The sequence below is a fragment of the Penicillium pulvis genome, assembly GCF_028828015.1.
Source record: "Penicillium pulvis strain IBT 33274 chromosome Unknown scaffold_8_segment0_segment0, whole genome shotgun sequence".
In the NCBI taxonomy this organism is placed as follows: Eukaryota; Fungi; Ascomycota; class Eurotiomycetes; order Eurotiales; family Aspergillaceae; genus Penicillium; species Penicillium pulvis.
In genome coordinates, this window is record NW_026643080.1 from 3,059,503 (window position 1) to 3,071,850 (window position 12,348).

The 12,348-nt window shown below is 49.6% G+C and overlaps 3 protein-coding genes across 3 annotated transcripts; all 3 read left to right on the plus strand.

The window, feature by feature from the left end:
* Window positions 1–2,556: 2,556 nt before the first annotated feature.
* amdX (putative C2H2 transcription factor (AmdX)) lies at window positions 2,557–6,210 on the plus strand (the record flags this gene model as incomplete). Its single annotated transcript, XM_057070109.1, has 3 exons — window positions 2,557–2,650; window positions 2,717–6,067; window positions 6,125–6,210. 3 exons carry the CDS (start codon window positions 2,557–2,559, stop codon window positions 6,208–6,210), a joined length of 3,531 nt encoding a protein of 1,176 aa, XP_056916720.1.
* Window positions 6,211–8,623: 2,413 nt separating this feature from the next.
* Window positions 8,624–9,007, plus strand: N7503_010564 (uncharacterized protein; the record flags this gene model as incomplete). Its single annotated transcript, XM_057070110.1, has 1 exon — window positions 8,624–9,007. The coding sequence occupies one exon, from the start codon at window positions 8,624–8,626 to the stop codon at window positions 9,005–9,007; it is 384 nt and encodes a 127-aa protein (XP_056916721.1).
* Window positions 9,008–9,790: 783 nt separating this feature from the next.
* On the plus strand, window positions 9,791–11,860 carry N7503_010565 (uncharacterized protein; the record flags this gene model as incomplete). Its single annotated transcript, XM_057070111.1, has 1 exon — window positions 9,791–11,860. The coding sequence occupies one exon, from the start codon at window positions 9,791–9,793 to the stop codon at window positions 11,858–11,860; it is 2,070 nt and encodes a 689-aa protein (XP_056916722.1).
* Window positions 11,861–12,348: the final 488 nt, after the last annotated feature.

Sequence of the window (12,348 nt, forward strand, 5' to 3'; positions counted from 1 at the left end):
ACGGTAACCCCAGATCCAGCCGCATTTCACGACGAATGGGTCGCGCCAATTGAGTCCGGGGTGCTTCCTCGTTCCGTGCGACCAAAACTCAAACCGGCGTGGCTGCAACGTGCCAAGTCAGAAGGCCTCACGAGGATTCTAGAAAGAAACTTTAAGGGATGCCTTTTGCCTACCTGTGCCACGAAGTACGGAGTACGGAAGCTTCAAATCTAGCCCTTTAGCCTACATTCTTCCACAAAAACACACTGTAGAGTGGCAAAAGTTGCCAAAAACAGCCCGACCACTCACATAGCCAAGTTTCGCTCTTCCAGACATTCCCCTTTCATGGCACCAATGGTCACCCCCTTGAAATCCATAAGCTGATCATGGCAAATCCCCCACACGAACCCTTTTTTCACTTTGGCTAAGTCCTTCCCCCACAAAAATGGCGCATGGCCCTCCCTTAAATTGGGGCCTTTGAGCGGATCCTTCCGCCGACCTCGATTGGTCGCCATTGACCTCAGCCCCCAGCCTTGAGTGGGCCTTGATGGGTACCTGGCCACATCATAGACCGCAGCCGGGGCTTTTGGCTGTCGCAGGTTTTCCCACCTTTCCCAACCTCGCTGTTTTGGACCGTTTCATTGCCGATCGCCGTCACGAGGACCCGGGATTGTAATCGTCCTTGTGTCGGGGGGATTTCCGAGTGGCAGGGGTTGTAACGTGCTTCATACGTGGTCCAAGGGTTGGCTTTCACGGGATGTGAGGTCACATTTGGGGACTTAATATTGGTTTGACCATTCAGAGCTACCGTGGAAACCTACTGCGCAATCAGGAGAAAGGTGTGCTGATAGATACGTAGGCGTGGAAGGATGACTTGACCATACATATTACCGAGGAGACCCCGAGCCACGTCGAGGAGCCTAGACTGTCACTCCAAAACCAAGTGTCTTATTCTTGACTAATCACTAATCAATATACCCTACTCTAGATCAAGATATGATTATTACATTTGAGAATTATAGTCATAGTCGTCTAGGCTTCCATTTGGAGTCAGTCTCTTTGTTCCTTATCGCTGTTTCAGCTATTCCCGTCCTCGGCTCAAACCCCGGAGTAACCAGGGAAGCCAAAATACTAGCGCCGCGTTGACTGGTTACGCCACTAGACCCAAGAAAGCAACTGCGTGGCGGCCAGTCTATTGGAGCCAATAACGCTCATCGATAACATGAGCCAGGAACTGGTGGGCATTCGGTGAGCAGGCCGTGCGTGGTCGTAAGATTCGGGGCTACGCCGCATTCAGTATCACCCTGGGTAATCGCAGTCCGGTTATTGGCGCTTCTCGGCCGTGTTGGAGAGTGGATCATTGATACTGTATTGGAGTCTCGAGTACATACTTTAATACTTTGTGAAGGGTAATCGAATCATCAAAAGTGATCCTGTTGGCTGACTTGTGTTGACTTGGACTCTTGAGGAAGGTTAGAAATCCGTGCGTGGAACGTGGGGGGAGCTGTACCTGCACCTACGGGCCCGTTTATTGCGAGACCGGGGCGCGTACCTCCATGTAATTTAATCTAGTGCTTCGTAACGGTGTAATTTAATTTAATTACAGAATACATAGTGGGTTTAGTGTATTTGGTGTATACGAAGCTTCCCAAGCCGCCACTTACTGCCACGAACCACCGGACCACGGGTATGTAACTACCCAAGACCCAGGTACCTTTTGGCGTAATCGTTGCTCGGATTCATCTTCTATCACATCAACTTTCAACCTTCTAACTTCTTCATCTCTTCACACTCACCTGTCCTTTTCTTTGTGATCTTGGGCTTATCTGCCATTGTCCGCTATCTCGGTTATCTCCGGATCTTTCCACTCGCATGCTGTAGCTGCGACAGAGAGACTTTGAGCTTCGTGACTTTGTGACAGGAGGCGAATCATCTTTCTAGTCAATGGATGCTCGGGAAGCTTGAGATTTCTCTTCAACTTCCTGTTGGACCCTGTAAGTTTTGATTGGGGGTACTGCGACCGTGCTGCGCAACCCGTCTATCATGGTTAACGCCGGTTGCCTTGCTGATGTTGCCTCCCCCAGAACATCCTCGGCTTTCCTTATCCACCGGCTGCAGGTCCTCTGAACCTGTTTATTCCTTCCTCCCCATTGTTTCCATTCAAACGTTCGGACAAATTCGACGTAATCGACTTCCCCGATCGATAGAAACGTGCTGTACAGCTGCTGTCCCTTTCTGGTGGGTCTTATCCGCTCCAGCATGGTCCCATGAATAGCCGCTCCCGTTACCCTGGGTCCTTGATCGTGATGACTTGGGCTCGACGCACTCCAATCCTGGAGAGAAAAAGGAACATGCTGACCCGATGTCATCCGACCGAATTAGTCGTTGATGCGACAATAGTGTAAATTTATCTCGACCGCTTCAATCTCTTTTGTCACTCCGGGAGTGACTTGACATTTGAGAGACCCTTCATTCCAGGCTGCGCCTGACTTCCCCTCCCCGCATTCCCCAATCCACATCCTCAGTGACCACAGGCGATTCTGGTCTTTTTGAGGCAATTTCTTGAAATTTCCTAGGATGCTACTTGATGCTATGGTTGGCCATAACCGAACCCATAGCCAAAACGTGGTGGATTTAGCCAGTATCAACGAAACCCCCGGAGATATGCCTGGTAAGTACACTTTCTGGTACCAATTAGCTCATTCAACTGCGAATTCTGAACTCGCAATATCGGTAGCTCCGTCCAAGGAGAAGAAACAGGGCGAGGCCAATGGCCAAGCCGCCAATGGAAATATCCCACCCCCAAAGACAGACAAGCCTCGGCCCCATGTCTGCACCACCTGCGGTCGCTCCTTTGCGCGACTGGAGCATCTGAAGCGCCATGAACGTTCGCACACAAAGGAAAAGCCCTTCGAGTGCCCCGATTGCGCCCGGTGCTTTGCTCGCCGTGACCTGTTGCTTCGCCATCAACAAAAGCTGCATATGACGACAACGCCATCTTCTCGTCCGAGGAATGGCCGTCGTGAAAGCACTGGTGCAGCAGCCCCGGGCGGTGCTAATCGGGTTCGTAAGAACTCCATCGCTAACAATTCCTCCACATCTTCCATGCGTCCCAGAGCGAACACAATCAGTCACATTGATGGTGCCGGATTGGGAATCGCTAACTCGGGCAACCCATCTTCTGCCCCAACCCCCTCAGGGCATGCGTATCACCCCAGCCTGGGTTCGCTCCCATCAAACATGGATTATCGCGGTTTCAGCTCCGGTCATACCCACCAGAACGGTCTGGCTAAGATTGAGACTTCAGGATTGCCCATTGACATGTCAGGTGGAATGCGAACAGCGCCTGTGTATGGGAGCTTTGATTTCGGCATTGACGGTATGCTGATGGGCCATGGAAGCACAATCAATCCCGCGCAATTACACTTCGCAGGTTCTCCCCAGGGTTTTGGTGACTCCCCTTCTTCCCCATTCGGCCATCATCCCCATGGCATGCACCCCGCCACGGACCCCATGATGGACGAGGAAATGAATTTTGACTGGATGAACGGCTTCGACACGGCCGTGGCTTTAGGGAATGGAAACGACTCGGTAATCGACGAGTCATCGCCGTCGGCCATGAGCACAGGTAGTCAGAGCGGCATCAGCGAGGCCATGCTAGATGGCCCAAACCGCATTCCGATGTCTAATGGCTGGCACAACCCATTCCCTATGCACAACTCGGCCTCCGCCAACCAGTTTGCGACAATCGACTTCTCGCCGACCACATTGAACGACTTGGGGATCCAGCCGGAGACAGTATCGCCCAAGGCATTGATGGCCCAGAACCCGTTTGGAGAGACATATGCTACCCCTCCATCCATGACTTCGGTCGGCCAGCCCATCGTGGGGGGACATTCGCAGAGTATGTTATCATCCTCTATGGCAACAAGCGGAGAATCTCCTAATCCTCTCAACGTTCCTTTCCCGAATAGTGCCCTACGAAATCAACATTCCCCACTCTCAACGGATACATTTACAGACTCCACACGACAGGCTCTATTAGCGAGCATGTCGCAACCCACTGGCTTCAATCACCGCAAGTATTCTCAACCCGCAAGTGGACTCCTAAACAGCCGAGAACTATTCGCCCGCTCGACTGGCTTCAACAGCTCCGGTCAACTGCCTAGTACCTCCGATTTGCAACGATATATCTCGGCCTATCTAAACTACTTTCACCCGCACTTGCCCTTTCTTCACACCCCGACCCTCAACTTTCAGGCCCCTGAATATACCAATAATCTGCGCACGCCAAGCGGACACCTCAATCTCAGTTCGACTGGTGTTTCAGGTGGAGGAGGCTGTTTGATCCTCTCAATGGCTGCCATCGGGGCATTATATGAACATGACCCAGCGGCCTCTAAGGAACTATTCGAGGCCGCAAAGAAGATGATTCAACTGTACCTAGAAGAGCGCAGAAAGGCCGATATGTCTGCAGCTCTGAATCGTTCAAACATTAGTCGCGACAACTCGGTTCACACGACACCGCTCTGGCTGGTACAAGCGATGCTGTTGAATGTGATATATGGCCACACATGTGGGGACAAGACATCAGCAGACATCGCTAGCACACACTGCGCAGCACTGGTCAGCTTGGCTCGTGCAGCTGAATTGACACACCACTTGGACCCGAAAAATCTACCACAGGACCATCTCACGGCTGGAATCAATGGTTCGAATGATTCTGAAAATTGGATGTCTTCATCGTTCAGCCAACCAAAGGAAAGACGAGACTGGCTGAACTGGAAGGTGGTCGAAGAACGAAAGCGCACTCTTTACGCGATTTTCACCCTTTCCAGTTTCCTAGTGTCGGCATATAATCACGCGCCAGCTTTGACAAATTCCGAGATTCGACTTGACCTACCCTGTGAAGAAGACCTTTGGGCTGCCGAATCTCCCCAGGCGTGGAAAAAGATGGGAGGCCAGACTGCCTCAAAGAAAAGTGTCTCGTTTTCAGCTGCTCTGACCTCCCTTCTCACAGCCAGCCAACGACAGCAACAAAACCAGTCCCAGAATCTCTTTTTCAGTGGTGGCAGCACAGATGATCCAATAAATGCCGAAAATCGTCCTAGCACATTCGGCTGTCTCGCTCTTATATATTCACTTCACAATTATATATGGGAAACTCGACAACGGCACATGGGTCGACAATGGACTGCACAGGAGACCGAGGCCATGCAATCACACATCGAACCCGCACTACGAGCGTGGCAGGCAGCCTGGGCAAGTAACCCGGTGCACAGCCTCGAACGCCCGAATCCTTTTGGTGCTGGGCCTTTGTCGGCTGATAGTATCCCGTTACTTGACTTGGCGTATGTCCGACTATTTGTTAATCTGGGTCGAACAAAAGAGGCATTCTGGCAACGAGATTGGAACGGCATGGCAGATGAACTAGCACGTGGTGGCGAGGTTTTCCAACAAATCGACACAGCTATGGGCGACGTGCCCCTAGATCCATCTCTTACTGGGTCACTCGATGACCGAAGGGAATCGATCAATGATCTAGGGGTTGCAGATCTCGCAATCTCAAAAACGCCTACTCAAGAACAGCCAATGCAGTCCTTATCGAGTGTGTACAACATCGGCCAGTCCAAGCGTGAAAAGAACCTACGCAAAGCAGCTTTCTACGCCGCTGACTCTATTTCCATGTCGGATCGACTGGGCAACACATTTGCCGAGTTTACATCAAGGGAACTCCCCATCCAGTGCGCGATGTGTGTCTTTGACTGCTCACAGGTGCTGGCTGAGTGGATCACTACAGTTCAAGAACGGGTCGGGCCCTACCTCGGTATCCTGGGTCAAGATGATCTCGACCTAACCCAGGTGCCTGGTGTCATGTTGCTTGAGGACGAAGATTGCAAGCTAGTGGACAAAATCAAGGAGATTCTTAATAATGTGGAGACCAAGATGCAGCGCCAGGTACAGAACAACAACTCTATGTCTGCGCTGAGTGTTATGCAACGTCTGCCAAGTGTGGTGGAAGGAGGATACGGATGTAAAATATTGATTGCCACGGCAAGCCTATTGGACCGGGCTGCCGTCTGGCCAGGTAAGATACACCACTACCTATTCCTCGAACCATATGATACTAATATTTCACGTTCAGTGACGAAACTGATGGTCCGCTCTCTCGAGGCACAGGCCATGCGAATGAAAGAGCGAGCTGAGAACTCCGTTATGATGACCACCTAATGACTTTTTTATTTCTTATGAATGATTTCCATTCAATTCCCCGTTTTCGTCAGTTTTGTTTTATGCAACTTCACTTTTTCTACGTTTATCTTGCCCGGCCTGCCTCGATGGCCTGCTGCTTCGAATCGATATCGATACCCCGATCGAATCTATCATAGACGAATGCCATGCTATGTGACTTTATGTTATATTGATGTTTGATATTTGATATTATCCTGAGGCTTCGCGGCGTGTATGCTTTAGGTTGTGTTGCGTGAATGTATCCAATTCTGATGACCCTGAATTTTTCAAATCAAGTCCCTTGATATCTGTGGGCGATTGCTGTTGCGGTGGCATTTTGTTGATCATTCTTCATCTCTTTCCTCTTTCTTTGTCCACTGTTTGATTACGTGGATTATTTCATGTGAATATGGTATGGTATTATCGGATTTACATCTTCATTCACTGCCAAATATTATGTAGATGAATTTCGTGGTCTTGATGGTGGGTTACACCAAGCAGACTGTCCTTGGGATAGACGTATGATAGCAAGCTTTATCTTTCAGCCCTTCGCTTGTTCCCTTCCGCATATGATATCGATTCAGATCAGTACCAACAAGCCACTCAAGCTAGAGGGTCTACCTATTAGCAACACCATTTTCATGCACATACTCGTATGCATGCAGCATTGAACGCAATGTCCACTGAAAGCTTTCCATTAACCCGATTTTTCCTTATAAGCTGGATGTGAAAGGAAAGACTAGCGGGCATACCCACTTCATCTCCGATGTCTGGCTCGATGCACCCAGGTGTAGTCTCACTGATTCCGGCGACTGTCTATAAGCTCTATCCTGCGCTATCAAAGTGTAAGAATCATTTACTAAGCCGCACCATTATGATTATTATAACTTTTTCTACATCCAATAAACTTAATGTTTTCTGTTGTCTTCCAACCCGGATTTCCGGATTTCCTGAATAATGGAGAATAAATCTTCTTTCATAGGTCCCAGGTTCGTGGAAGGGGAACCTATTTCACCGCTCCTCTGACTGCATTGAGAATCTCACCTAGCATTGGAAGGCCTCATTGAATGCGGTCTTGCGTCAGTTCTGACTATTAGAGGTCAATTCAGAGAGCGAAAGGCTGCGTTAATATAATAGCCAACTTGACCTAACAATTTGGCTTGTTCCGAAATCGTACCCAAAAGAAGCTGTAGCCCGCGATGGTGGATTGAAACCGAGCAATGTGCAAAGGTTGACATGGGGCGGGAATCTCACTCTAGTGCCCTTGTCTCGTCAGATGAGACTATGAGGTCGTGATGTCTCAGGCAGGTGGAAGGGCTTCGGCCATGTTGCCCGAGGGTTCACTGCAGCACTGCCTCGAATGTAGGAAGGTATTCGATCGCACTATTCTAGAAGAGCCACTATGTGTGTGACTTGTGACTTTACTGCCAAGACAGTGATTCAAAAATACGAGAAATTGGGCGGCCGTGCAGAACCATGAGTTACTGGTTCACCATGCTAAGGTTCGTAATCTCGTATTCACGTACAGAAGTTTGACTGATACTTCCAAGGTTCTCCCTAGTATGCTTACAGTGCATACTAAAAGACGGGTAGCATTTATAGCACATTGACAATGATACTAGTATATAGAATAGGGGCCGCTAATGATTCTCTATTGTATGTTTTACCTGGCGCTCGTTGCTTATATGACCCATGTCTTCGTCCTTCAACCTGACTTTGTAATGTGTATTTATATCAGAGTTTACTTGTTGCTAAGGCTTCAATGGGCTGACATAGAGTGTCTCACCTTGAATCGAGATGGACGAAGGCAAATCTCACATTAGAATGTCATTCTCGATTCGCTTTCAATCGGGGTTCCGGATTACGATGCCGGCTTGGGATGTCTTGATCAATACTATAGGATGCGTTTCAGTTGCTTTTCCCCCCACTCCAGATGATGGCAACGCCAATATGTACATGTGACTAATATGATCTACGATTTGAGAAATGTGCATGTCGTTCGTCCGCATTCTAGTCAACTTAACCGGTGTAGACGATTAGTGATTGGATATTGTCGCCCTGAGAGCTGCAGCTGTACGGGTCAGCATCTAGGCGTACCATTTAGTGCAGCTCTATGCCATAGCCCTGCGATGACAGTGGCCCCATTTACCCAACATTGCGGGCTGAGCAGGTACGGTGAGAAGATATTGGGGCCCTAACTTCCGTATCCGGGGGTTCAAGAATAGATCGACCTCATGACTAGACCTGCTTCCTAGACCGCCGAGCAGTCAACTAGGAATATAAAAGGAAGCTATTGCCTTGCCCAGTCTACTATCCAGTCACAGAAACACATCCCAACTCGAGTCTACAAATATCAAAGCTCCAATCTTCTTCAATACCATCAAATATTCATTCATCTCCTACATCAAGCAAAATGCAGTCTATCATTGCTCTTTGCTCCCTCCTTGCTATTGCCGTTTCTGCCGGCCCCATCGATGCTCGCTCGTATCCCCAAGTTACCTTCGCCTTGTCAAACGACCAGTCGGGTGCCAATGCCGGTGCTACATTCTCGGCCGACGGAACCGACAAGCATTTTAGCAGCATTTTTGCTGGCACTTCAGTTGATGCCAGTGGACAAGTAGTAGCTTCCTCCGGCCAATTGACTGCATTCCCCCAGTCGATCAACTGCGTGCTCAAGAACAACTGGGCTTATGTCACGACATTGACTGCTGAAAACACCTACATTGATCTTGACGGGAACCCCAGTGCTTCTATTCCGGTCAACGTGAATGGTGGCACCATCAATTGCCATGCCTAAATCTTCAAAGGCACATTGGTCCTGATTGCGTGGACCAAGTTTTCGGTGAACTCTGATCATTCTTGAAATTGTATCTACACGCTAGCTAAAGCCATAAATGGAAATCGTATTGCTATATTTGAAGGACCTGTGGGTGTAGCACGTAAACATTGAATGTTCTATATTCTGGAATGATGGAATGGTTAAATATAAAGTCCTAGATAGTGAAGCCGCAGCGTATATTCAAGTAAGCTGTTGCTATTCACGACGCATTGAGTAATATATCAAGAATACTGGTATTAGAGGTGATGAAATCTCGAGTCTGGTTATAAATCATCCTTTTGGCATTCGTGAGCTCACAATTGTGAGTCTTGATGGCTGCTTTTCTAGCCACAGATGGCTATCAAGGCGTTTCATGAAGCAACAGCGGGGTGAGGCCTGAGTGGTAATTTGGGTGTGGACTGAACATAGACTGAGTGCTCGGTAGCTGCTTTTAATCAATTTCTAGTGATAAGCGAATGAGCTGAGAGCATTACTCCACGGGTCACAGGTGGAAGTGGTAACAAAGGTTGGTTGATATCGTCGATTTAGATCTGGCCGATCTATTACATAATCCCCCTCCGTTGCTGGGGCACTTCACGCGTTAAGTGCTATTCGCGTTAGGCGCCTAATTCACCGACAGGAACCCAGAAGACCATAGAAATGACGACAACCCCTCAAACGGGTCTGTGTCTGGATGCTTCGTCACAGCTTCCGACCGCAGCCCTCAAATACCAACGCCGCGCAACGGCGCTCTAATTCTCGATGCCAAACCAGCTACGACCCGTCTCCCCGGTCGCTCTCGAAACATGCTCCCCTCCACCTGCCGACTTAGACCAGGATCCGTATGAGCTACTAGGCTCCGATGATGAACTTGACGATTTGGCCCGTGCTGCGAAGCGCCAGCGTATCGAGAGGCTAGCAGAGGCGTATCTTCGGGGTCGGCCTTTGTTTATCGCCTCCGCGGCGCTGCGTGGGCCGTTCGATGAGGGGTGGAAGAATCCGTGGAAGAAGAAGAGGAAGGTCCTTACGAAGTCCGACACAAAGCTGAGCGTTACAGACTCTGGGGTGCGGAATAGAACCCCTGGGACGATTGTTCAAGACACCGATATACGGAACAAGAGATATAAAAAGGATGTGGCGGTTCCCTCTCGTCCTACTGTTTCGGCGTCTCCATTCGTCCCCGCTTCGCCCTCGACAAGTTCTGTTGGCAACCGAGCTTCTCTTCCTCCCAAATCAGGACAGAAGAGGCCGTCCGGTACTGCTTGCGCGGAGGAGAGTAGCCGAGCTTCTCCCCGGTTACCCAAGAGACCGAAAGAACAGCCCCGTTTGGAAGACGATGCCACATTTGCTGGGCCTGGATCAACAGCTTGGCTGAAGAAGGACAGACGTCGAATGAACTTCAAATCGTTCGAACCGCCTAGTTCTCCAACGCCGAAGAGTGATCATAGCGGGTGGGAGATTGGGCCTCGTGCCCGTGAACCGCGCTCTGTGGCTCCGGTATCGTCTCATACATCTTCAAACTTAGCTACGCCCCCAAAAGCCACGCTTTCTGAGCGGCTGCGTCAAATAACAGCAGCCAAATCTTCTCCACCAGGTAATCGATCGCCAGCGCAAGCTCCGAACCTGAGCCCTACCATTGCTATTCCCTCGCCGACTAGAACGATTTCTCCGGGTGGTGAGAAACGCAACTCATTTCGTGTCGTATCTTCGACTTCGCAGCTTTCGCGCTTCGAGTATAGGCTACGTGTACCTGTCCCGGGAACGCGGTCTGAGTCCAAGTCACCGGCTGCAGAAAAGATTGCTGCAAAGCCATCTATCCTAGCCGATGAGGACCATAATAACGTTACACTGGAGCCTATAGAGGCAGTAGAGCCTGTTCTTCAAGCAGAGTCGAAGACGACTGGCCCTGGGCCGAGTGAGCCTGAGAGAGCTAGCCGGGAAATAGGCCGAGCGGTACAATTATCGAAGAGCCTGCGATTCGCCAATGATACAGAGGGGACGACCTTTACGAGTACATATTTTCCAACTGCAACAGAACAAAATACCTACGACGAGCTTCCTTCTGCGCAGCAAGTGCCGCTTCCACCAGGCTTGTCAGACCGCGTGCCATCTCTTCACTCGACAATCTTGCCTAAGGAGAACTCAAAAATCCACGAACAAACCAGTCCAGATACGCAATTATCTACACAAGCTGCTCTGCTGCATGCACAGAAATCTTTCCAGGATGACTTGGAGAGCCCCGCTCAATACGGCATCACAACAGCCCAGCAGCGCGCAATGGCCAACTTTGGTGACGAGTCCCTCCTGGCACAAGAAACTCCTCTCTTTAGGCCCGATACAACGGAAAGAGCATTACCTCACAGTTTCAGAGTGCCTGAGAGCAGACAATCCGAGAAGAGCAAGATGCAGGCCATGAGCACACAGTGCATGATCGATGCCGCTACTCCCTTTACTTTCAGCACAGAGAAAAGACCAAGAGCGTTTCGCTCGATCTCAACGCGCAAGACCAGTCCTATTAAGTCACGACCCATCCATACAGCCGAAGCTCCTTCTCCCATCGTTTCATCTCCAATCTCGGTTTTTGACCCAGATTCGTACATAGCTCAGCCTCAAGTTGGAAGCTCGCATCCTCCATCTCCACGTTCCCCACCACCTGATCATACATTTGTCCATCCATCCACTACCGAAGGCACTTCACTCCCCTTTGTTCTGAGTGGATCTACACCTACCAATGCGCAGGATGGGCAAGGAGGGCTCCGAACCGCGGATAGTTTCAATCTCAGTCAGGCCATCGCTGATGCTGGCAGCTGGCTACAGCAAAGCTTTACCTGAAGGATGCCTTGATCTCGATCAATATGGACAATCAACCACATCCGGTGCCCATTTCTAGCCTTTCAGTTTGATACACTTGATACACATGAGATAGAACTTGGGAGTTTGCTATAGATTCTTGGCTATGAGCGTGCCCTTCTCCTGATTCTTGTTCATTCTTGGCTCTTGATTCCCCTTTTTTTCAATTTGAACTTGTACAGCGTGCTTCGACCTCCAGCTTTTAATATAGGCCATTACGATTCATGAATGAAATTTTCTTACCTAGTCCAATGCATCAATGATCTAGTATCCTGTGGTCGACTAAAAATTCATAGTCTGCGTATCCCGGCTTTGTGATCACGTGGGCCGATGGGATTAGGACGTTTCCATACCCATATATAACAACTAGCAGGCTGTCCCTGACCCACGTTACCATCAATGATCAATACTTTGGACTTCGCACTTACATTGATCTTTCATGTATGCTGGTCTCATTGGTTTGTTCTTGA